Source organism: Mangifera indica, chromosome 14, assembly GCF_011075055.1.
Source record: "Mangifera indica cultivar Alphonso chromosome 14, CATAS_Mindica_2.1, whole genome shotgun sequence".
NCBI lineage: Eukaryota > Viridiplantae > Streptophyta > Magnoliopsida > Sapindales > Anacardiaceae > Mangifera > Mangifera indica.
Window position 1 is genome coordinate 627,764 of NC_058150.1, and position 25,602 is coordinate 653,365.

The following is a 25,602-nucleotide window of genomic DNA, read 5'->3' on the forward strand; positions in this document are numbered from 1 at the left end:
ATCATTTTCTGTGCTTGAAGGGAGACTTGACCATGTTGGATCATTGTTTGTATGATTACACAATGTAGTATCTATAATAATACTTCATAAACTATCGGATAGGTACTAATGAGTATTATTATGCCGATATGACATTAAACGGTTATATGATTTTAAATAAAAAATAAGATGAACAATTATACCATTTAATTATATCACATATAAACTGTTATTACTCATTCATTTATATGTATAATATTACTATAATAAACAATTAGAGCCCGAAAATTTCTTTGAGGCATTGTATCATAACGTCTGTTAAAACTCCAATGATAATTCCCATCTAATCCATGACACAATCACAAATTTCATCGTTTCAATTTCAATATGGTATCAAAGTGGTTCAGGTATTGGGATAATTCAGTCACAAATCAACTTAATAATTTCAGCATGTCCATATGCTAAAGCCAAATCTCTAGACAACTTTTATAACTTTACAGAAACTATCTCGCGACCAGGCAAACAACAGAAAGAGCTTCAATTTAGGAACATACAGAGATCTTGCTGCAAAAAAACGGTGTACCTATTGTGAGGGCGCCATTAAACATAGTGAACAGACAGGCAACTTCATGTTATCCATAACAATGTGAGGAGTTTTTATTGTACTTTTATCGACTTTAGGAGGTCATTGTTACATTTAGTGCTGTAATCTGAACCTGAAGCTTCTCTGAAAGTACAACAGAAGAAACATCCACCTTTGACCCATGGAGGATCTCTTCTAAGCATCTTGCAAAAGAATTTCATATACATCAGTCCTCAAATTCAATTCCTTATCCCGCATTACTTCTTGGAGATCTGAGAGCTCTTTTGCAGTTAAGATGGAGTTCAGTTTGAAAAAACCATCGAGCCACAGCTTTTTTGACCTTAAAAAGAAAAAGATCGTAAGGGTTCAAACAACAGAAAAGCAACATGCATCTCAAGTTTGAAAAGGCCACCACGGTGGTGTGGTGTACAGAGTCATGCGCTTTTGCTAGTTTCATCTAACTTATAATCAGCCTAGCAATCCAAGCATGCAGGTAAAATACATTTCAATGTATTCCATGGAAAAATTAAGTTTCAAAACTACCCAACAAACAACAGCGTCAAAACATAAGAACTAAAAGTGTGAAAGAAAGAAGGGAGACAGAATGATAATAATGAAACAATGATGCTTTAGGGAAACTGAGAACAATGTCAATGATGAAGATTAATCAATAAATAAAGATAAGAATGAAGCAGAATTCACAGGTTTTGAAAACTAAATAATTTCTTTCTTGCTCAAAACCTCATCAAGGTAGGAAGTTCATACCATGGGCAGGCATGAATAGCTCGGAAAAAGATTCGTCTAGCTGCAGACAGATTGCATACAACATGAACCTCATATGCAATATACCAGCGCCAGAGTACCACGGAACACTGCACTTTCTCATCTGCTAGTGCCCTTTCAAACAATCCACGGATTCTGTGTTGTGTGCCTCCTCTGTTCATCTCAAATGCCAATGCAAAAATCCAAACAACTACAGATGGATGCCTGAACAATATTTGAGCATAAGATTATCAATGCAAAATAATATTTATACAGATGAAGTCATACTGAAAGAATATAGAACTATTTTCATGACACAGCATTTCAAGACAATTACTTGATTGAAAACAAGAAGTACATGTTAGAAATGGATCTCTATTAAAGGTAATAAGCCACTAATCCACCCCATAGATTGACGATCTTACTTGTGACAATGGGTATCAAAGATCCAACGCAGCTTGTTGGGTGTGGTATAAAGATTGCTGATCTCCACCAAAGTACTAAGAAGATCTGGACTGAAAGGATATAACTGGAGTCCGTGCAAGATTGACTCCCAAACTTTGGATATACCAGATTGCTTATGATGTCTCCAAAGCATTCTCACATTAAAGTTAAACAAATATTCAAGTTGATAACTGTTGCTTCTCCTTTCTGCAGGTTAAAAATTTCACGATATCCTTAAAGAATAAAGCTGTGAAACTATTCTACTAATAAAAGACATAAATTAAGGTAGAATTTAGTCCATATGAAAACAAGAATAGATTTAATGTACCATCATAGTATTGATACTATCATGCAAACTCTAAGCAATTGTGCAGGATAACAGCAAAATTGTACCATACAATCAGCAGAAATGATGCAAAACCTTTCATTTATCGAAAGAAATGATGCATTATTTAAATCTAAAAGAGAGACATAGGAGCATTAAAATATCCAAGAAAAATAATGAAACTAGAACAAGAACAGAAAGCTATATAACCTGGAAGAACCATGGTAAAGGCCTGATGTAAAATGTCAACACCCACAGCGAATCCATTGGTTAACTCTTCAAACAAAGCCGCTGAACAGATGAGCGCGATAGATTGATCATTTACAGCACCACGTACCCAACCTGATCGTACTGCTTTTATTCTTTCCATATATCCCTGGTGTGCTCTCAGTAGTTGTAAACTTGATGGTCGACTTTTAAATGAACTGTATGCTAAACCACTTCCTAAGCAAGATAGTATATGTATTGCACGAAATGACGAGTCAGGATCACCAGGATTATTAGCAAGTTCCACCTCAGCATACCATAAATATAAAAGGGGAGCATTTGACCGTACATCCTATTCATTAGATAAAGAGTTAATACAATAGTAGGTTGACACTAGAAAAGCTTATGCAAAAAGTTTCAATAACATTAGATTTTACCGATGGAAGCCCATCAATGGATGACAATGCCATGTCAAATACTCTTCTTGCATGATCAATATTTCCGAAGAAAGCCTCCCTCCGTGCATAAACTCCACAAAGCAATATATCCTTTAGAAAATAAATAAATAATGTAAATTAAGACCCCAAGAATTGTGAAACTAGGAATGAAAGTGCAAGGAAAATTGAAATTACATTTTAATTCCAACAACTGAACCAAATAATATTCTACATAGCAATGGATAACAATAAGGTTTCCTTTTAAAGCATCTAAATGGTCCAATCTTTTGAAACTGCACCTTCAATTCAGAATCCTTACACTGACTTTCCACTAGATCAAGAAAATGGGAATTCTCTACATATCAATAAGATTGCCTTCTAGAGTATCTAAATGGGTTGGTCTTCTAGACAAGCATGTGAAATTATAAGCCTGGTCCCTCACTCCTACTAAGTGCCAAAAGTGAGGCACAAAAGTGAATATAAACAACCATCACACCAGGACCCCACCTTAATTGCTCTATTAAGGCACATAGAACATATATTATCACTACATAAATTAATAGCTTAAATTATTCTCTCTATTGACAAAATGCTTGGACAACAACATTAAACATAAACTATCACTTAACTTAGATATGACAGCACTGAAAAAGGAAATAGCCAAAAAGCTTTTAACATATCGAGGATATACATTAATAAATCCTCTTTGAGTTCCTGTGATCTAATCATTCTCCCATCAAATTTACTCCTAAACAAATTCGAAGACAGTACTAAAGAACTAAATTGGAAGAATATAAAACATCACATTGCATATCATCCTAGCATTCTTATCAAATGTGGATAGTCCTTAGCACACACACCTTAAATGGTAAAATAGCAAAGAAGAATATCATAATCAAATTAGATTTAATCAGCACAATTGCCTTTAATCATTTAATTTGCAAAAAGACTACCTGCCGATCACTTTTTAAGAGTCCCTTTGCCAATGCTCGGCATGGAGTAACAGAACTGCCACAAGAATTCATTATTGTTGAAGAAAGCTCTTCAGCAACAAGAGCAGCTTCTTCCAGGATATAATTACGTGGAAAGGCAGTTAAACAAAGCAAGATAGCATTACGAAGAAATTTCATCATCTCAGTCTTCCTAGATATGTCAATGGTGCTTCCCATAAGGATATCCATGGTAAGACCATTTGAATGGTTCTCTGTCTGGGTTAGAACATCATCAACCTTTTGTAAATTTTCTGACAAGAAATCTGGCAATGCCTCTAAGGTAAGGAGATTTTCATTCCAGCTTGAACTGTTTGTGCAAATCCTGGAAGAAAGGGGACAAAAACACAAATATGTACAAAATTAAAAATTCGAGACTGAAAGTTATAAACAAGACACAGATATAGCTAGTTTGGGTCAGTGTTTAAAAATCTATAAAGCCTAAGAGATGCAGACTATAACATGTGAATCACTAGTACACAAATTTATTACCATATAAAGCATGCTCCTGAATTGACAGTCATACAAGTATAATGCCTTTATTGCCTTGTGTTTACATCCGGAAACAGAGTTCTTAACTATTCTTCTGTCCATTCTAAAATATTAAGATCAGCCCGTAGGCATCCTAAATTCTCCAACTCAAGCAATGAAGCCTGTTTGAAATTTGATTTCACCAATGAACCATAACTAGACAAAGGGAAAAACAAAATCTAATTGTTTCCTGTAATGTCCTTGCCACTGACTAAACGTTCCACCCTCTCATAAGGTTTAAAAATCATGTTTTAGTCTTCTTAAACAAGACTAGTGTAGCTCATGCCCAAAGAGAAAGTAAATATGGTCCAAACCCTTAGAATTTTATAAGAACTGGGGCAATTCATAAATTGAGCCACTAAAACTTCTGGAATTATTCAATTTTCAAAGAGAAAGAAAAGATAGAAACTTTGTGTTCTAGAAGAGAAACAAAATAGATAAGGCTTCATAACTATAATAATTAACTTACCACTGTGATATTTTCCCACCAAAGAAATCGATAAATTTGGTTACAAGAGATAAGCGAGCCTCTTCTGAGCTTAATGAAAACAGATATTCCCTGACATCTTCATACATTATTACTTTCAAAAGTTGTTCATCTACTTCTCCATCTGGCATTCCATCACCACGAGAAATCCTAGCTGTTTCACAGAACATTCAGTTAACTATATGTGTGGGGCAAAGATGTAATTTTAACTTTTCCTTAATTAAAGTAGACATGCACAGATGAATAACAATAACTATACTTGTCTGTCTCCAATATTTATCTATATTAGACTTGTATGATGGTACATGAAACCCAGACATGTTGAGAGAGAAGAGTAGGGATGTAGAGACAGACCATCTTTTGTACGAACAGGCATCCACTGATTGCAATCTCTTAATGACTCTTCTTCAGCCCATCTAGTCCATGTTGATGTGTCTTTAACCTCAGCATTGGCCCCAGCATCAACATCAATGCCTAAAAGTTTTAGCAAAGCTTCAGTATCATCTTCCTGCTTTATGCCTTCATCATCAACTTCTTCTTCAATCTCCTCAGCAGCCACTTTATCATCTTCTGGATTACAACTTTCCTTCTGTTTGGATACTGGTTCTGACCAACCAGTCCAACCGCCTTGATCATCATCTTGTGAAGTTTCCTCCGTCATAACCCTTTGTCTATTTTCTTCCTCTTTTTCCAACCATATAGACCAACTGAGAGCCCCTTCTTCCCCAACTCTTGCACCATCACTGTTCCAAAAGTGCTCAAATAATCTGTGTTTACTCTGCTCGGTTAGGAGTAAAGAAGGGCAAAACAAACTAAATTCAATTTCAGCCTGAAATAAAGCAGTGGCCAACTCTTGATAACCAGCCTGCCACTCCAACCTGCAAAGGCTGAGAAATATATCAACCAGACTAAGTTCTAGTTGAACAATAGCAGGGTCTGAAGAAGAAGGTTTGACAACTTGTTGAACCTGCATCAAAAGACAATGGATCAGATACCAACATGGGAAAACTTATCATGTCTTGAAAAGTTTTTCAAACCTTTTGAGTTCAAGGTTCAAAATACTGGGAAAAAGGACACTATCCAAAACATATATGTTACAAAGATATCGAGCTTATAATATGAAAGAAATTCAATCTAAAAGCAAGGTAAAAAATACATGATATCTATACAAGTCTATCGAAACATTGAAATAAAAAGAAAATCATAAAATCTTCATAATCAACAACATATAATTGCTTTGATCAAGAAACAACATTCAATTACTTGATCCAACTAAAGTTAAACAAGTTGAAAGATAGAACTCAGATGTCACACAAGCACAAACAAGTTGGGATAGATGCGGTATAACTGGTGAAGCAGGGAGAAATTTTATTCAAGAATTTTAAACAGAGGAGTTGGAATTGAAGCTAATCCTGAAGTTCCTGAGGAAATTTAAAAGCCCAAGCAGCTATTTTAGCAATAAAGGCGTTCCTTGTAATGCAGGAACTGCTTCTACTTTAAATAAAAACAAATCATTATAATGAAAAAATTCTATATATCTTATCTAACCAGTCTATCACATCCCTGAAGAATCCTTTGCATCAATATTACACTTGATCCAGTAATGGAAAATCTAGCACTACAAAACTATTAATTCAAGGCGTGCTCAAAAATTAGTTATTGTCTCTGATTTTCAAACATTGATATCAGGATGCAATGAAAAGTTAGGTTCAGAAAACTACAAATATTCAATAAAAAGTACAAGAAATTTTTTTAACATATTAACTTAAGAACCTGCCTAAACTGCTTGCTGCATGCAGCAGATATAGCCTGGATTGCATGAGCATACATCCTTCTCATGTCTGAAACCTTAAATCTGGAAAATTCCCCCTGAACAACATGTAAAAACTCTCTCCACAACTTGTAATTCCCTGAATGCTGCATAAGTACCTTCTCCCATCTACCAATTAATACATCAGTGTTGTCTCTTCCCTGATATGATTTCATGAGAGAAAGCAGCAGTTCTTCGTTATCTGGGTTAAGCTCCACTGCCTTCTCCAATATGCTTATCTTCTTTTCAAGTATCTGTAAACGAGCACCTTTTCGTGGTTGTTTACTTGCAACTGTATCTTGGAAATCAGCAAAGGCTAACCAACCTTTTTCATCATAGGGATGCTCTCTTGTCAATTTATTAAACTCTCTAGTTTTACGTAGCACTTCATCTTCCCAAGATTCTTCAAGAATTGAACTGTCTGCACCTGAACCTTCATGAGATACTTCAATTTCTATTAAAGGGATAAAATCATCGGCAACTGTATCAACAGACTTCTTGTCAGCAACAACCCGAATACGCTTAAGGTTCTTATTCCGTTCTAGAGCTGAATATTTTGCAGACCAATAACGACCACCAGATTTTACTTGACCATCCATTTCATCAATATCGTAATCTCCATCCAATACAAATCCCCTCTTATGCCGGTAAAATCCTTCTGAACCAGACAATTTCCCTGGATTATGAAGCTTATAGCGTGGTACATCCATCCTACAATATAACATCATACCAGATTATAAAAAACTAAAGAACCAAATGCTTAGCAATAACCTCCAAGTGCTCTCTACAAAAGCACTTAAAAGAGCTCTCTGGGACATCAATTAATAAATTCAAGTGTAAAAGTGGGAGTTTAAAAAATAAAGACTTTTTCCTACAAGAAATTCACACAAATTATCTGTAAATACCTGTAAATACGACCATAGACCAAATTATCGCGATCTCCATGAGAATCGAAGTAATAATCTTTCGATTTCGCCGACACGTAGGAATCAAAATCTCCTCCTCCTTTCTCTTTTGATCTCTTTCTCTTCTTCTTTCGCTCCTTCCTCTTCTTCTTCTTCCTCGAACTCTCCCTGTCAGACTCTGTCTCTTCTTCCTCAAGCAATTCATACGACGGCGACTGCGATTGCGGTGGACGTAGAACGTCTTCGTCTCTATCATCGTTCTCATCATCGTAGGCCGACTCGGAAATGCGTACGGCGTCGTTTATGACCGAGAGGTCGGTGTTGAAACTGGCGTTGCAGAGCCATTGAGGAGCTACGTCGTCGTTTTGAGTGTTGTTGAAAGGATGAGAGACGGAAGAATATGTAGTAGAAGAAGTTGTAGGAAAGAGAGGGAAAGGAGAGGGCCTGGGAATCTCTCGTTCTTCTTCTGCTTTCTCTTGCTCTGCCATTCCCAAGTTTCAAATCAAAATCTCTGGAAAATGGAGATGGTCGAAGACTAACTCGCCGCTTTAAACTCGCCCCGTGTTCAACAAACTATCAAAATACCCTCTGTATTTTAAGAAATTTTTACCTCCCCAAACTGAGGATGTCAATGAGAATTCTTGGACCATGTAGTGGTGACTCAACATTTTTAATCAAAAAATGTTAGTATTAAAAGATTTTAAAATTTAGATATTGAATTGGGAAGTTGTGTTTTGAAACTGGACTAGATTGGCCAGATTAGTCTGTGTCAAATTGGTCCGCTAGTTTAGCAAGACTCCATATATTTGCTTAAGACTAGTGCATCGTGCTCATGACTTATTACATGTTATCATTTCAAATAAGGTTAAAGTTGAATTGAATCCAAATATATAATTGCTCAAACCTATAATGATCAATTAAAACTAGAGCTCAATCAAGATTACAATTAGATACTGTCGAAAGATTATTGATATCATCAACGGGATAAACGATATTGTTTAAAAAAAATTCAAGCAAAACCGTTAAACTAAAATTTCAATTTGAATTCAATTTGAGTTGAGCCAAACACTGAGCTCAACCCTACTCCCTCCCAAGCATATCTAGACACTTCCCTACCTTCAGGAGTAACTTAGAATCAATGGAGTAAAGTTAACAAGAGTAGTTACATGCATTGAACGCTTGCAGACCTCAACCATCAAGAACTAAAAATCTCAAAGAAAATCATCAAACCTCTCAAAACCACCTTCATGAAATTTCACATTGTTCATAAGAATATCAATAAGCAAGGCCACTTTCCTGAGTCTTGCCTGACCATGCAACTCACACATTACACTGACACACAAATTATATAGTAGCTAAATGGCTAATATTTGGAAAGGGTTCCAGTTTTCACTGTGAATTGCAGTTAGATTGCAGAAACTGCAAAAACTGAATTCAAAGGAAGAAACTAGCTGAAATTGGTTACAGCCTCAAGCACTTCATCTTAAATATATCAGACCTACAATTGAAATTTCAGAGATGAGAAACTTGCAAATTTATGTGCGCTTCGGTAACTAATTCATCGTACAAACAAAACAATAGAACATGATAACAAACTGAAAAGCATCACATAGTGAAGCAAATCAGAAATCAAGACAGATTATAACACAAAAAAATTATCAACTCAAGAAAAGATGAAACACAACATCAAATTCAAATGTATTGCAAAGTATCCAGTAAAGTCTTTTCCATCAAAGTAAAACTGACTAGGCAAGTTTACATATATCCTCATAGTCAATAGCTTTAAGTACTCTCCCATCATAGATACCCTTCTCTATCTTCACCTTAGCACAGAAGTGATCAGTATCAACTCCCAGCAACCTAGCATTTGAACTGCGATAAGCCCCATTCACAATCCTCACCAAACCCCCAATTTGGGGAATGACTGTCTCCAGCTCATCCTGATCAACTCTCAGCACATGTTTGTTATCAAGCATCTCAATTTCCCCAACATATTTATCAATCACCTTCCTCACAACACCCTTTTGCTTATAATAACCTTTTTCGGCCAGCGCTTTGCTCATAACCTTGACAATTATGCCCTCACACAACCAATAATCTTTCCTGTTGATCTTCTCCTTGACCTTCTCTTCCTCTCTCATCAACTCCTCCAATGCAGAGTTTCCAACAGTTTTATTGTTTTCTTTGCTAATCTTTCTCTTATTATTATTGTCAGCCTCTTCAAAAACCAATTTACTAGTAGTAGTAGTAGAAGTGTTGTTATCTTTGTTCGACAACGTTGAGGATGAAGCAAGTGAAAAGCCTACCTTAACTCCAGCCTCCAAGTTCAAGTCCCTAGCTGGGTCATCTGCCAAGTTAGATTCAGTTTTTGTAGCTTCCAATTGCTCAGACGCAGCAAGCTCAATTTGTTTCCTGATCTCCCTCTCTTGCTTCTCTTCTTCAGCCATATCCAACTTAATTCTTTTATTTTTCATCTTCTCCTTGAAAAGGGTCTCGGAATCTCTATCAATATAGGTAATGAACCACCCTTTAGGAGTCTCCTCAACCTTACACTTACCAGTCCGTCCCAAATATTTAACAAACTCAGTCAAAGTAGCCCACTTAGTAGAATTCATATGAACGTGATGTCTATCATGGATGTACTCATTATAGACAACAGTTGCAGCCACACGACTAAAACGATGGCTGCGTCTCATGAGTTCAAGGAAAGATTCCTCAAACTCTTCAGAATATCCATCAACAATACGATCAGAGTTTTGCCCAAAGATTTGCATCTGACGCTGGTGGCTTTCGCTCATGCAGTGGCACTTGAAACCGTTCTCATCTCTGCATTGCTTTTGACACATCTGGCAATACCATCTAAGCTTCTGCAATCCTTTTGCCTTAATCCTATTTGCAATGGCCTTTGGTGTCAAGAAATCATTCTTCCCCATCAGTCAATTCACCGAAATCAAACTCACCACAGCCACCAAAGAGGGTTTATCTTTATATCTGCAGACACATCAATATAAGAGTGAAAAAACTGAATTTTAAAACGTATGAAAACCCTGATTTCAGCTTGTAAAGCTTCAAATTCTAAAACTAAGCACAGAAATAACTCTGATAAAACCCTAATTTCGGTTTTCAAAACTTCAAAAAACTGAAATTTCTACTATCGAGAATCAATAATTTCACAGATATTAACAGAAATCTACTCTTTTACCTTATAATTGTTTTGTTTTCGAGCAGCGCCTTCTTTTCTTCTCTTCGCAGGTCCTTCTTCGCTCTGCTTCCAACCGTTTAAAGCCAGGAAAAAGCCCATACAAGTTGTGACAGAAGTTAATGGAATCTGTTATCTTAGACGATATTCTGTGTGTAAAGACGAATACGCCCTTACCATCAGACGCCGCCGGGGAAACACCGGAAATTACTCGTTTATTCATAAATAAATAAATAAATAAAAGGCAAATCACCATATTCCAGCCAATCAAACCTTCCATCCACCTGCTATCAAAAATTCAAACACCCACTTATAAATTATTAAAATTAACAAAAATAATTAACTTTATGAATAAAATAATTATTTAATTAATAATGTATTATAAATAATAAAATATTATACATTTTTGCCTAAGGTTTAGAAAAACAAACATTGATGAAATTTGTTATCTCAGACGATATTTAGTCTGTAAAGACAAATACGCCCTTACCATTAGATACTATGAGGAAAGATGATGAAAATTACTCATTTATTCATAAATAAATAAATAAAAGGCCAAATGACTATTTCCCACTGAGGTTTAATACAAACTTAATCTTCCACCTGCTAACTATCGAAAATCAAACGTTCACCTATAAACTATTAAAATTAACAAAAATAGTCAATCTTAAGAGTAAAAGCATCATTTAATTAGTAATATATTAAAATAATAAAAAATTATCTATTTACCCCTAAAGTTAAGAAAACTAACAAATTTTCCTTATAATTAAACTTTAAAATCTTACAATTTTTCCCTAGGATTTCTCACTCCCTTCGCCGACGTCAAAACTGGTTAGCTTCACTCTTTCTCCCCTTTTTCGACATCTTCCTCCTACAATGAACTGTCTTTGTCTAGTGATAAAGATGATTGAACAGAAATGATTCATCTTCATCCAAGGACAAAGATGATTCATAGCGAGGAAAAACACTAGAAAATGGGAGGGAGAGAGAAATTGATTGGTTCCAATGCCAGAAAAGGAGAGGGAGAAAAACTCTAAGTTTTAAAGGAAAAATGTAAGTTTTAAAGTTTAATTTTGAGAGAAATTGTTAGTTTTTTAAACTTATAGAAAATAAATAATATTTTATAATTTTTAATATATTATTATTTAAATGATGATTTTATCTATTAAATTAATTATTTTTTATTAATTTAATAGTTTATATATGAGAGTTTAGATTTTTAAATTAATTTAATAGTTTATATACGGGAGTTTAAAATTTTAAGAATTACCTATAAGAGGATAGGTTGCAGCAGACTCTAGATGAGAGTATGTCTTCTGGCCTAAATAAAATGACCAACACTGACAGCTACGAATGGAGTCAAACCTTGGCTTGAATTGCCCAGGCTAATGATTTGGCATGGTTGGCAAAATTTTTAAAATATATATAATTACTTTTCGACGGGCTAACCTGCAAAACACACTATCTAGTTTACCATAAAATCTATAAAGGTAGTTATAAATTGTATCCTGAACCTTCGTGTTGAGATAGGTCTTGGAATATCATGACTCATGGCATGGCATGCTATGCCAAATGAGAACAAACCTAGTTTGGTTGATATATTATATGAGTTCATGAACTTGCTGAGCCAACAAACATAGAGTTTAAGCTTGGTTTGAGACGTAAAATCAAATAATTTAAACTCAAAATCAACTCTTTTACAACCTTTTAAATAATTTTTGTTTGTTTATTATCATCATTTTTTTATCGTATTTAAAGATGTAAAAAATAATGAAAGTATAAATGACCCATTCAATAATTTTCCAGTTGATTTAAAGATCATTTCTTATTTTGAGTTTTGGTGAGTAATTCAATGGAAATGGCTGTAGTTGAAGAATAGAACCACCATTAGAGTGGAGTTAATTTGGAATGATTTCAAACAAACTATGGATTAAAATTTACTTATATTTAAAACAATTAGTTTAAGATTGATGAACGACTTTAAATTTAATTTTAAATTCTATTATATATAATTTAAACTCAAATATTTGAATTAATTTAAATTCAGATTATTTTATAAGAATAAGTTCTTAGCTCATTCAACATAAACTTGCATTCCGGCTCAAAATTTCAGTTCAAATCGAGTCCTCATGAGTCATGGCCATAATATTGAGGAAAATACCGCATGGACTTCATGTTTTGTTTCAATTTTACATTTCAGCCAGGCCCACCAGAGCCCGTATTCTAATTCCACCACCACACATAAAATGACAAAAGCATCGTGATTTGAGTCAAAACGATAGTGACCCTTTGATCATGTGACTAATTACACTTATTTCACTGATCTCAAGGCTAAACACACCAATAAACGACAAAACATCCAAAATCATTACTTTTACCAAGCGTATTTCATTTCTTGCACTTTAACCCATATATCGACGGATGAACTAAAATAATTAAATTATATATATACATTCGTTAAACTCTATTTTATTACCGTCATATTTAGTTTAAATAATTTTTTATTACTAAAAAAAATTATTATTAAAATTAAATCATCTGAAATATTATTTAGTATAAGTTAGTGTTGTGATTTGTTAAATTAATATATATAAATAATAATTATATTTAGTTAATAATAATAAAATAAATACCCGTAAATATGTAAAACTAAAACTAATGCGTGAAAATAGAGGAAAATGTAGCAAATCAAAGGTGGAAAGGGGTTGGATAAGAAATGACAAGGGGAAACGTGTAATAAATTGAAAGTTATGTGTTGAACAAAAAGTTTTTGGATACTTAAGTGCCTTCGTAAGTGGTCGCCAAGTGTCTCCCTAAGCATTCGAAAATATTGCTACGAAGTCTATACAACATGGGTTTGACAACTAAAACCCCTACAAACTTCTTATCTGTGTGACATGGTGGCCAAATAAAGCATAACGAAGTTATAAGAGATGACATATTTGACGAGATAAATCACCAAAAAACCAATTTATTGGCAATAGTCGGTCACATAAAGGGTGGTGGTGACAATGTTGATGGTAATGTGAGTATGGAAGAGTAATTTTAATTTAGAATAGGAGAATTTTTGTCATAATAATTATTTGAGAAAGGTTAAAATAGTCCTAATAGAGGTTTAGCCATTTAGAATTACTTTGTTTCTATTTTAATAGAATGTTATTGTGTTTTTATAAAAAAATAATAAAATTATAATAAAATTACGGTAATCTACTATTTTAATTATTATGTCATATTAATAATAACAAAATTGGTTATCACTTAGTTAACTAAACATGTTAATGCCAATAATGAAAGTAAATTATTGAGGTAATCGAATATTATTCTAAACCATACATATCTGATTATTTATATCCTCGTTGTTATATTTATTATCATATTTTTAATGGAATTTTACGAAAGAATACATTCATTTTATCAATCATGTATCTATATATTATCTCCTCGTATTAGTTATATTTAATTATTTTTTATACACATGATGTGAAATGTAGGATTAAATTCAATTTGAGTCACTTGAATTCGAATCAAACAAATCGAATTTGAATATATCAAAACATTCAAGTGTGAGTAAGTTAATGTCAAATTTAAAGTAAAATTATTTTTAAATCGAATTCGAACTTCAACTTATCTATCTTGAGTTACTATTTTAGATTCAACTATGACTTTAGTCAAACTCAGTCTAAATCAAATCCAACTTCAATGGTATGCTTATTTTACAAATAATTTTATTAATTAAGATGTGTTTACCACCAAATAATTTTATCAATCCTGACTCGACAAAATCAGGAAGAAAATCCAACTCAATCGCGGTTGGTCTAATGGTGAGGGTGAGAATGACACAACAAAAAGTCTATGTTTCCATATTTGGTACTACATGTCAAACCTACAACATTAACCAAAAAGAAAAGATAATAAAAATATAATTATAATTATATTTATAAATAGTTTAGGGTATTTTAACAATTTAAATAAAAATAATGATAAATTGACAATTGACATTGTATTTAGTAGTCATTGCATTTTTATAATTCTATTAAAAAGACAAATTAATAATTTACGGTAAAGATTTTAATTCATACAATAATAGGTGGATAAGTAAATTTTTTACACTTAAAGGGTGACGAAATCATTTTATCAAAGTTCATGTGGGACATTGTGACTCGGACTAATTATTTTGTTTTGGTGTCATTGACAGGCCTGACCCGACCAGGGAGAGAGAGAGAGAGAGGGAGTGCAGGCCAAAAGTGAAAAATTATATTCAAATCAAAACTCAAACTTCAAAAAGACACACATAAAAAAAAAATTAAACAAATTTCTTCAGAAAATCTTATTCCAGTTGATTTTCATGTTACTTTGCATTTTGTGACGGCTATGGAATCCACAGACACTCTTATCTCCTCGTCGATCTGTAAGTTTATTTGTCTCGAGGTGATTCACCTTGGTTTTATTTTATTTTATTTTCATTTTGATTCTGGGTTTGCGTTTGTTTTTTGTTGGTTTTTGATTTGTGGAACTGGGTTTGAATCGTAGGGTTTGGGAAAGTTAGAGTTTGGAATTTCTAGGGTTTTGCTTGGACGGGTGTGGATCTTTGCTTCGAGGGGATATGCTTTGTTGGGCTTTGGGGAGTCTTTATTTCTAGGGTTTTTGGTTTTGGCGAGAAAATGTGGGAAATGGGAATGATTTGTTGCTTTGACATTTTTATTTTGAGGTTATTTTGAGGCATGGAAGCCTTATTAAAGGAAATTTTAGGTAATTTGGAGTGGTGAAATTGTTTGTCGGTTAAGGATTTGAGTTGGGATTTGGGGAAGATTCTGATGTGTTGTCTTTGTTGCCGAGGATGAAAAATTTGTGGGAAAATAAAAATTTATGTTTAATTTTGGAGGTGCTTCAAGTTACTGTTTATCAGGCCGGGTTGAATGGTTTCTAGTTTTGCGGAAGCCAGAACAACATGAAATATAGTTTTAGATTTTTTTAGGAAAAATACATCATTATTAAATAACATAACGGGATTTTCATGTATCATAATTTTTCTTTTTGTGAGTTGTTTCAGGTTTTGTGCATTTTTCATTCTAGTGCCTGCTTTTGCGGTGTTAGTGGTTCATGATGGCGGACAAAGGCTCGCTTGATGTGATTCTGGAGTTTTTGAGGAGAAATCGCTTTACAAGAGCTGAGGCAGCTTTGCGCAGTGAGCTTGGTAACCACCCTGATTTGAATGGTTTCCTTGAGAAACTAAACTTAGAAGAGAAGGTTTCAACTGAGGTGTCGGAAGAGGAAAATGGGAGCAAATCAGCAAGTGAGAATCAAGGTTCAAGTTCACGAAATACTAGTGAAATTTCTAAGGAACTCATTGTGAAAGAAATTGAGTATGGAACTGGTAGAAATGGGTCTGAAAGCAAATGGAGAAATGCCGCTTCTAGTGGGGAACGTAATAAGCCTAATGAGGCTGTTGGGACTAATGAAAAGAGCTTCACTTTTTCCAAAGGTTCGGAGGACAATGTGCTGGATTTGTACTCTTGGAATAATTATAGTTCTAGCAATGGACCTTCCGATCCTCACCGAAAAGATGGTGTCAGTAGTACCAATAACTTCATGGAGCTTCAGATTTCTGAACAGTCAAGATACCATGCAAGTGAAGTTCCTGATTCCGGTAAAGTCAATTTAAAACCTCGCAATTTAGATTCAGGAGAAGAGATTCTCTTTTCTGGTGAAAAGAGGACTTCATGGGTTGAGAGTACCAGTAAAACCAATGCAGAATCCAAGTATGAAAAAATTCAAACAAGTGAGCCAAAAGTTGTTGATCAGCAACTTAAGAGTGGCGTTACATACTCTAAAGAAAGCTTTGGGGACAACCCTTGGTCAAGAAATGAGGCATTGACAAATACATCTGCAGATATGTGGAAAGATTGTTCTGTCAAGACCATATTTCCATTCTCCAAGGGGGATGTGTCTAGCAGTTATTGCATTGTAGCTGCATCTGACAAAAAGGAAGGTAAGAAGGAAACAGATATCGGTAATGTGAGAGCTGCAATTAAGCAGCAGGTGGATGAGGTTGGAAGAGCTTTATACTTTGGGAAATTTCAGGGGAATTCTGAGCAGAAGGATATAAGCAATATAGGAACTTCTGATAATCCCAGGGAAGAGTTCCCTAGGCTGCCACCAGTTAAATTGAAGTCAGAGGACAAGCCATTGAATGTTAATTGGGAAGAAAAGTTTGAGCGCGATGGACCTGGTGCAAAGCTCATTAGTGCTGATAGTTCCTTACTTATAGGGTCATTTCTAGATGTTCCTATTGGACAAGAAATCAACTCTTCAGGTTTGTCATTTGATAAATGATTGGATAAATATCCTAGGTTTCTACAAATATTACTCACTTTACTGTGTACTTACAGTAGTTAGATTTGGTGGAACACCTTTGCATTTACTTCATTTATATTTTTGGTTAGAAAATTATAGTTATGGCTTACTTTTAGACTTCCAGAAAAGAGAATAAATTTATCATATTAAAGTTCTTTCTTTGCATTGATTTCAGTCATCTAACTTGTCGCGGTGTAAGTCATCTTTGACGCCCGAAGACACCATCTAGGTTAGGTGGTAAAGCATAGGGTTTCAAAAGATATATTGTGGGTTCTTGTGAATGACTGAGAGAGAGAAAATGGAAGCATAGACTAAACCTTGCTTGAAACAACATGCCCCATCAACTGCCAAACACCTGCTTCAGTCAAATGCCACCTAGAAAAAAGTATCAAAGAATAACAAAAACAAAACCTTCAATATTATCTGTTTATGCTGCCAAAGTAGTTTTTCCTCTTGGTTGTTTCCCTGGAAATCTCAAACTTGAGAATTAGGTTTTATTTTGGCATCCTTGTGCTATCTATTGAATTCAAGGCTTATGTTAGTCTGAGATTGATATTTATACATGAGGATTAAACTGATCTTTAATTCTTTTGCTCAATGAAAAATCAAGTTATATGATGCCTAGTTCTCTTACACTAATTCCATGCTCTGATTGTTTTTCTTCCTTTAAATATCTTTCATTGTTCTGAAGTCTTTGCTGCGTTCTTCTGTTACTGTAATCATTAAATGAAATTCTTTGTTTCAGCTCTAGTTCTATTAATTCTTAATCACCACCAAACCAGCTTCTGTCTCATAACCTTCCCCAGGCAAACTATCCATTAAAAGTGACCTGCTTAATATCATGTACTTTGGTTCTTTGGGTGAATAATTATTGTTGACGCAAAGATATTATAATTGTAACTATGAATTTCACGGTAGTGTTTCATTTTTTTGGTGTTTGTATAACTGAGTCCTTTTTATTTATTGAAATTGAACATCTAAATGAAACACCTTTCAAGTAGGTTATTATTATTGTTTGATTTCTGATGATATATAATTTCTTACATTACGTGTTTAACCTTCTATCCCTGCTAATCTTATTGTTGCAATATATAATAGAAATGGTTATAAATGAAAGAGTATACTAAGAATGGGTATACATTGAATGATTTTCTTTGTTTCTTATCCTTGGAAAGGACATTGTTTCATCTCTTCTATATTTTTTCAACATATTATATTCAATATTTTTGTGACATCCATCAAATCAATGGGAACTTTCTTATTGCACCTGTTATGCAATACTGTATAGTATTATAATATGAACAAAATTAAATGTGTGTGGTGCATTAGTCGTCACTAGTTATTCTCTCTTAGGTTTATTCAGGACATGTTTAAGCAGAAGCATGCTCACTTGTTTGGTCAAGATTATTATATATGCATAGATAGTTTTCATCATCTTTCAGAATCCTGCACTAGGATATTCTGTACTTCTAATTTTGGTTCTGCAGTCATATGTTGAATAACTTTTAATTTTTTGACGATGTAGGTGGAAAGAGGACTGGTGGAGGCAGTTGGCTATCTGTAAGCCAGGGGATTGCAGAGGATACATCTGATCTGGTTTCTGGTTTTGCTACTATCGGTGATGGTTTGAGTGAATCAGTTGACTATCCACATGAGTATTGGGATTCAGACGAATATGACGACGACGATGATGTTGGATATATGAGACAACCTATTGAGGATGAGGCATGGTTTCTGGCTCATGAAATTGATTACCCTAGTGACAATGAAAAGGGAACAGGACATGGTAGTGTTCCAGATCCACAGGATAGAGGTCTGGCAAAAGATGATGATGATGAGCAATCTTTTGCAGAGGAAGATTCATACTTTTCTGGTGAACAGTGTTTTCAATCTAAAAATGTTGAACCAGTTACGGCTTCAGATGATCCTATAGGGTTGACTCTGTCTGAAATGTATGAGAGGACTGATAATGATTTAATAGATCAATATGACGGACAGTTGATGGATGAAGAAGAGTTGAATTTGATGCGCTCAGAACCAGTCTGGCAGGGATTTGTTACACAGACAAATGAACTTATCATGTTAGGGGATGGGAAAATTCTGAATGAGTGTGGCAGAGCTCGGTTGGATGACATTTGCATGCATGATGATCAGCACGGTTCTGTTCGGTCAATTGGTGTGGGAATCAACAGCGATGCAGCTGAAATGGGTAGTGAAGTACGAGAAAGTTTGCTTGGAGGTAGTAGTGAAGGGGATCTAGAGTATTTTCGTGATAGTGATGTTGGAATGGGTGGGTCCAGACTGTCTCATCATGAATCTGACAAGAAATATATTGACAGAGTAGGCAGGGATAAAATGAAAATCATTAAACAAGATTCAAGTAAATATGTGGTTATGAATGATAAAGGTATATGTGCACAGGTAAAACAAGATTCATTTCCTCCCCTGCTAAGAGATGGGCAGCTGGTGCAGGCCAGCTCTAGTAAATCATTATGGTCAAACAACTGTGATCCTGTTGTTAGTGATGATACTGATGAACGCTTGAATGCATTGATGGTGCCTGATGACATGCTTGCAACCTGGAGGCAGAAAAGTAATGATTCTTCAACTGCTAAAAGTTCTAGGGATGAAAATAATGGAAGTGTTGTAAGATCAGCAAATTCTTCTCCCTCAACGCTTTCAAATTATGGTTACAATGAGCGAGATCATGTCAAGAGAGAAGAGGATGAAAAAATTAGTGCTATAAGGGAAGAAGATCCGGGTGCCTCACTTGAAGATGAGGAGGCAGCTGCTGTCCAAGAGCAAGTGAGGCAAATAAAGGCTCAGGAGGAGGAATTTGAGACTTTTAATCTCAAGATTGTCCATAGGAAAAACAGGTATGTCTCCCACAAATACATTTGACTTGTCAATTACTAGATCATGCTTTTTAGCTTGTTGATTTTGCTTATAATTGCTGGATTTACATCTACATTCAACTTTGAAATGTCTTTGCTCAAAAGTTATGATTTCTTTTTGCTATTATTTTGTAGGTTTAAATTGATATACTGTGAAATACTCTCTTATTTTCTCTTGCTTCATAAAATAGCGACGATATCCTCAAGTACTCTGATAATAATCTACTGTAATTGTTGTACATGTCTGATGATTTCTGGGTGGGCCTTTGCTGGTTGTGTGTCACCTTGTACCCCCTTCCTTGTACAGTTAATGGAGACTTTCCCATGCGCCAAGAATCATTCCCTGACTAGTCAATCATGGAAAGAGGGATAGAGATATTATAAATGGAGAAAGGATGATATGAGTTTGAGCTTCTACGTTAGCTTATCATGTATTGAATTGCCTTGTTGCATCTAAATCTTTTGTTAAGTGATCATTTGTGCTTTCGTATTTTTTCCATTTTGCTGGGATTTTGATGAGATTTCCATTTTGGTGAATTATATATTTAATCTGCAAAAAACATGAGAAGTTTTTATTCTTTTCAAGGGACTTGCATCTGTCTTCTGCTCGGTTAATGTAGGATGAAGAGGCAGAATGGTTTTTTCCTTAAGAAGGATCTTCTTTAAGTAATGGTAGAATGTCCTCCTATTGTTAGTACTTGATTTGTAAATTTTCTAAGGAAATAGGATATGCAAACTTTCATTTGTTCTTTTTTTGTAATTTCAAGGTATTGTGTAGATATATACCCCCTTCACTGATTTGCTGTTTTCATTGTGCATATTTAGTCTATGTACCTGTCTTATTTTCAGCCTTTAAGTTCAGCAGCCTCTTTGAGAATAAAAGGTAGGGTTGTGCTTTGTTTTAGCAGAGGGGACCCTCTCCTTCGGAAGGAAGGGTTGCTTTAGAAGTGTAAATGATCGTCTTCTATACCAAAATTGTTGATTTCTTCAAGTGTTGTCATTCATACTCGGGTGAAATGAATAACTTATTTAGTATTTTAGATAGAAATTCATGCTTTGTGTGTGGTGACAGCTGCTCTGTTTCAGTGGTAAACAGCTGCTATTAGCTCATTAAATTCCAATGGACTTTTTGGCCTGAACGACTTGTTTTTTGTTCTCAGAACTGGCTTTGAGGAGGACAAGAATTTCCATGTTGTTTTAAATTCTGTTATAGCTGGTCGCTATCATGTTACAGAGTATCTTGGATCTGCTGCTTTTAGCAAAGCTATACAAGCACATGACCTGCATACAGGCATGGATGTTTGTGTGAAAATCATAAAAAACAACAAGGATTTTTTTGATCAGAGCCTTGATGAGATAAAGCTTCTCAAGTATGTCAACAAGCATGATCCTGCAGACAAATACCACCTTTTGCGATTATACGATTACTTCTACTATCGAGTAAGTAGAGTTGTACTTGTATTGTAATGTCAATGCTCCTTTTAATTTTCTCCATGTGGATATCCTTATGCTTATGCCTCTATTCTGTCTTTTACTTCTTTTTTTTAAATAATAAATTTATCTATTAACAATTCGCTTTTTTACTAAGAATTCGAGTGAGATCTGTTACATGCTAATACCAACAACCCCTTGGGGTTGTCTTGAGTGGTAAAGGCCTTTGGTTTCAAGAAAGAGGTAAGGGGCTGAACTCCCCTTGGACCTGGCAACCTGGGATGTTATATCCTGCTTGTTCTTGACTACCATGATTTAGGGTCCTGCAGGAATCATAAACTTAGAATTCATTCTCTTGCTTAAGGTCAAGGAAATTTAGGGTATCCAAAAATAGAAAGAAAATACGTATACTGATCTCCCTATATGTGTGGTCATGTAGTGCAGACCTTCAAAACAATACATCTAATGACACTTCTTACCAAGTTTGATTAATATAATTTTTCATGTGTGTTTTAATAGTTTTCCAAGGGTTAAAGGACATTGTTTGGTTAATGTATGATCATTCTCTCTCTTATCATGGTTTTAATATACTGCATTTTGTTCTTGTCTTTTGAATTGGAGAATGGTTATTATAAGATATGAAAATCTCTGTGCTGATTGAAACTACATGCTCACTGCTACTTGTCATTCTCTTACCGTGTGCATGTTTCAATTAATTTGCTTATTTGATAGAGTTGAATGGTTCTTAGAGCACAGTTATATCCTGTTGATGCTCTTAGCGGGATGTGGCATGTATCTAATAATTTATTCTGTGAGAAGTACACTATTTTGTTTTTCATACGTTGTCTAGTCAAGTTCTCATCCAGGTCTTTTGTTTGCTGATGTACTGCTAAATGAGAATGTAGTGCATGTTGAGTTAATTATTTTCTGACTTCCTGCTACTTTGCAGGAGCATTTGTTGATAGTATGTGAACTTTTGAAGGCAAACTTGTACGAGTTTCATAAATTTAATAGAGAATCAGGAGGGGAGGTGTACTTCACAATGCCAAGGTTGCAGGTCAGTTGGTTTCCATTTTCACTGCCAAAGTATTTCATTTATTTTTCCTGATTGTTTGTTATATCTTGCAATATGTTCTCTGCAGTCGATTACTATCCAATGTTTGGAAGCTCTTCAGTTCTTGCATGGTCTCGGCCTTATACATTGTGATCTGAAGCCTGAAAATATATTAGTGAAAAGTTATAGCAGATGTGAGGTGAAGGTCATTGATCTTGGGAGTAGTTGTTTTGAGACAGATCATCTATGCTCCTATGTTCAATCCAGATCCTATCGTGCTCCAGAGGTTATCCTGGGGCTTCCATATGATAAAAAGATAGACATATGGTCTCTTGGCTGCATATTAGCAGAACTTTGTACTGGAAACGTAAGTATAAGCCTTTCAGAGAAACTAATTATTATTATTTCTTTTTTTGCATGTGAATTATGGATCATAAGATGGGATAAATTCTTGTGTGTTAATTTGATAGTGGTAAAGGTGCTGATGAGAAATCAATGATTCATGTTCAGATAACAAGCTGAAAATTTTGTCTTGCTTTTTTTTAAAAAATTTATTTTTCTTTTTTTAGAATATTATATCTAATTCTTGGTATTCATCAATGAAATTCTGATTTGTGAAACTAATTTATTTACCTTACGTGAATTTAATTTGTCCTGAGTTATTGTTGGATTGATTTGTACTCATGTGGCCTTGAAAGCTATGGCTGTACGTTTCTTGGAAATTGATGTGATATTATCCTGTAGTTTTGGTATTTAAGTGACATTACATTTAGAATTAATCTCAAATGTGATTCTTGCATTTTCTATTTTGAACAATTTTTTAGTTAGGGACTTGGGATTCATTGTCTGTTTGCCTGTGGAATTTCCAAGCCAGGTGAAATGCGTGATGCATTGAGCATATCTGTAGTTATTTTGATGTGATATTATTAGTTATTTCTTGTAATAGTTAGGGCAAATTGGTCATGAATGAATATTTCTTGGATGTAGGTCCTATTCCAAAATGATTCCCCTGCAACATTATTGGCCCGGGTGATCGGAATCATTGGCCCTATTGAACAAATCATGCTCGCCAAAGGACGGGATACATACAAATATTTTAGTAAAAATCACATGCTTTATGAAAGGAATCAGGTAACAGCATCTCTGGTTTTGAAGAATTTTATGTGTACATCAATGTACTTTCATTTCCTATCCTGTTTAATGTCTGTAAATATTTGATTTTGTAATGTGATTAAGTATGGTTAGCTTATTCTAAAAGTGACCCTATATAGTTGATTGGGCATACTGGAATTATCTGTTTGCATATATAATGATTATTGCTTGCCCTCCCCCTGTCATGTGTTATCACAGTTATCTGAGGTGAGAATAGATTTATAAATTTTCTTAGACACTGTATGATGAGCCGCACATGTCCTTTTCAATTACCAATACATTGATTCAGTACCTTTATATTCCTGTATCATCCTTGCATCCTTAAGTCTTGATGATTATGATGTCTTGTATGACATAAGTTTTTATAATTATTTTTTACTTCTGTCACTCTCCCGAATTCTGATTACTTTAATTACCATAAATACTTGTTTAAGCAATCAGTTCAGGATATTATAGCAATATGGTGCAATGAGGCAAATGAGACATTTAACAACTTCTTGCGTATCTGCCACCTTGTGTTTGTACTTGAAGGAAAAAATTTAAGATAGCATTTGAGGAGACAAGATCTTTTTGTTTTCCTGGATACCTTTTAGCAAAAGTTTCACTCGAAGCATGATGACAGAACTCAGTCATCCAATTATTTATCTTTCTTTGATGGAGCGTCTTCCTTTGCTTTATTATTATTATGTCATAAACTTTTGTGTTGATATTTGAAGGAAAAATTTTAGGATAGCATTTGAGGAGACAAGATATTTTTGTTTTCCTGGATACCTTTTAGGAAAAGTTTCACTCGAAGCATGATGACAGAACTCTGTCATCCGATTAATTAATTTTCTTTGATGGAGCGTCTTCCTCTGCTTAAGTATTATTATGTCATATTTGTATACTGTATTCTGGTCATTTGATACAGCGTTACTTTTACAGTACATGTCATATAATTGTATGTGAAAATTTACTTGGTTTTTGCCATTCTCTTTAATTCTTCAGGAAACCAACAGACTTGAATACTTGATACCGAAAAAGACATCCTTACAGCACCGATTACCTATGGGAGACCAGGGCTTCATCGATTTCGTTGCTCATTTGCTTGAAGTAAATCCTAAGAAGCGCCCTTCTGCATCTGAGGCTCTGAAGCACCCCTGGCTATCGTACCCCTATGAACCCATATCAGCTTGAACCATCAGAAAAGTCTCTCGGTGAAGACATTTTGCCACTGCCCTCGCTGTCTTTTGGGGGAAGGAGCCACATTTGATTACTAACTCTAATCTGTCATCTATTTAAGAAGTTATCTTCAACGGTTTTTCCAGCCCTTCACTTGCACCAAAACAAAGCGGTTGAAAGGTGTGTTTGATTGTTGTTGATGTATGATCTTCCTTCCCTTTACCATTACCAAGTTGTATTTCTTCAATTTGCCATTATCAAGAATGTAATTTTGCACGTAATGTGTAATTTAGGGATTCATTCATCGTGCTTTGTTTGATGTGGTGGTAGGGGAATCTTACATGTTGTTGTACATGGTGTGTGATAATTCTTTTAGGTTATTTAGTAATAGCTTGTGAAATAGCTGCTGCTGCTTGTCCAATTTTGGCTGGCTTTGGACACAAAATTTGGCCGCTCTATATCAGAAGTTAGGAGCAGCAAGCAAGCCCAGTGAGAACCTTTTATTTGTGTGGCTTCTCTGGTATTGTTGTATCACCTGGGCTCTTTTGGCATTATTTGGCATCATGCCATTACTCCACCAAAAAATTATATGTAACAACTGTAGTTTTAATTCCTTTTAGAATTAGACATGAACTTTGGGTAATAGAGTTAATTATTGAAATTGGAGAATGTAAAACTATATAAACCTCTTAGTAAAAGTTCATGTTTTTTTTATTTGAAATTGAAGTGCTGTAAATTGCATTTGAAATTATAACATACCATTATGTTCTACAAGCTTTGATGTCCCCACACAGAAATATGTGTTAGCTCTTTATTAGCTAGAGCGGGCATAATTGCAATTGCATAATATGATAATTTTTTTAATATTAAATGATATAAACTTTAGAAAAATTGTATT

General features: G+C 34.6%; 3 protein-coding genes across 3 annotated transcripts; 1 reads left to right on the top strand and 2 right to left on the bottom strand.

Moving 5' to 3' along the window:
- Positions 1-335: 335 nt before the first annotated feature.
- Positions 336-8,142, bottom strand: LOC123196357 (nuclear exosome regulator NRDE2). The gene is made up of 10 exons (XM_044610357.1): positions 7,460-8,142; positions 6,518-7,265; positions 5,099-5,711; positions 4,727-4,898; positions 3,691-4,051; positions 2,738-2,848; positions 2,304-2,652; positions 1,750-1,975; positions 1,328-1,549; positions 336-902 (listed from the first exon to the last, which is right to left on the bottom strand). The coding sequence occupies exons 1-10, from the start codon at positions 7,945-7,947 to the stop codon at positions 758-760; spliced, it is 3,435 nt and encodes a 1,144-aa protein (XP_044466292.1). The 5' UTR covers positions 7,948-8,142; the 3' UTR covers positions 336-757.
- A 991-nt stretch (positions 8,143-9,133) lies between these two features.
- On the bottom strand, positions 9,134-10,803 carry LOC123197088 (KIN17-like protein). The gene is made up of 2 exons (XM_044611275.1): positions 10,662-10,803; positions 9,134-10,450 (listed from the first exon to the last, which is right to left on the bottom strand). Exon 2 carries the CDS (start codon positions 10,390-10,392, stop codon positions 9,205-9,207), a length of 1,188 nt encoding a protein of 395 aa, XP_044467210.1. The 5' UTR covers positions 10,393-10,450; positions 10,662-10,803; the 3' UTR covers positions 9,134-9,204.
- Positions 10,804-14,859: 4,056 nt separating this feature from the next.
- On the top strand, positions 14,860-25,125 carry LOC123196229. The gene is made up of 8 exons (XM_044610165.1): positions 14,860-15,066; positions 15,709-16,971; positions 18,538-19,888; positions 21,067-21,346; positions 22,287-22,394; positions 22,480-22,758; positions 23,379-23,522; positions 24,531-25,125. The coding sequence occupies exons 2-8, from the start codon at positions 15,759-15,761 to the stop codon at positions 24,717-24,719; spliced, it is 3,564 nt and encodes a 1,187-aa protein (XP_044466100.1). The 5' UTR covers positions 14,860-15,066; positions 15,709-15,758; the 3' UTR covers positions 24,720-25,125.
- The last annotated feature ends 477 nt before the right edge of the window (positions 25,126-25,602 follow it).

Coding starts and splice junctions, on each gene's coding strand:
- LOC123196357 (XM_044610357.1), bottom strand. CDS start 7,947: ATGGCAGAGCAAGAGAAAGCAGAAGAAGAACGAGAGATTCCCAGGCCC. Junction 7,266..7,459: donor GTCTATGGTCGTATTTACAG/GTATTTACAGAT, acceptor GTTATATTGTAG/GATGGATGTACCACGCTATA. Junction 4,899..5,098: donor GCCTGTTCGTACAAAAGATG/GTCTGTCTCTAC, acceptor TCTGTGAAACAG/CTAGGATTTCTCGTGGTGAT.
- LOC123197088 (XM_044611275.1), bottom strand. CDS start 10,392: ATGGGGAAGAATGATTTCTTGACACCAAAGGCCATTGCAAATAGGATT.
- LOC123196229 (XM_044610165.1), top strand. CDS start 15,759: ATGATGGCGGACAAAGGCTCGCTTGATGTGATTCTGGAGTTTTTGAGG. Junction 16,972..18,537: donor ACAAGAAATCAACTCTTCAG/GTTTGTCATTTG, acceptor TTGACGATGTAG/GTGGAAAGAGGACTGGTGGA. Junction 19,889..21,066: donor ATTGTCCATAGGAAAAACAG/GTATGTCTCCCA, acceptor TTTTGTTCTCAG/AACTGGCTTTGAGGAGGACA.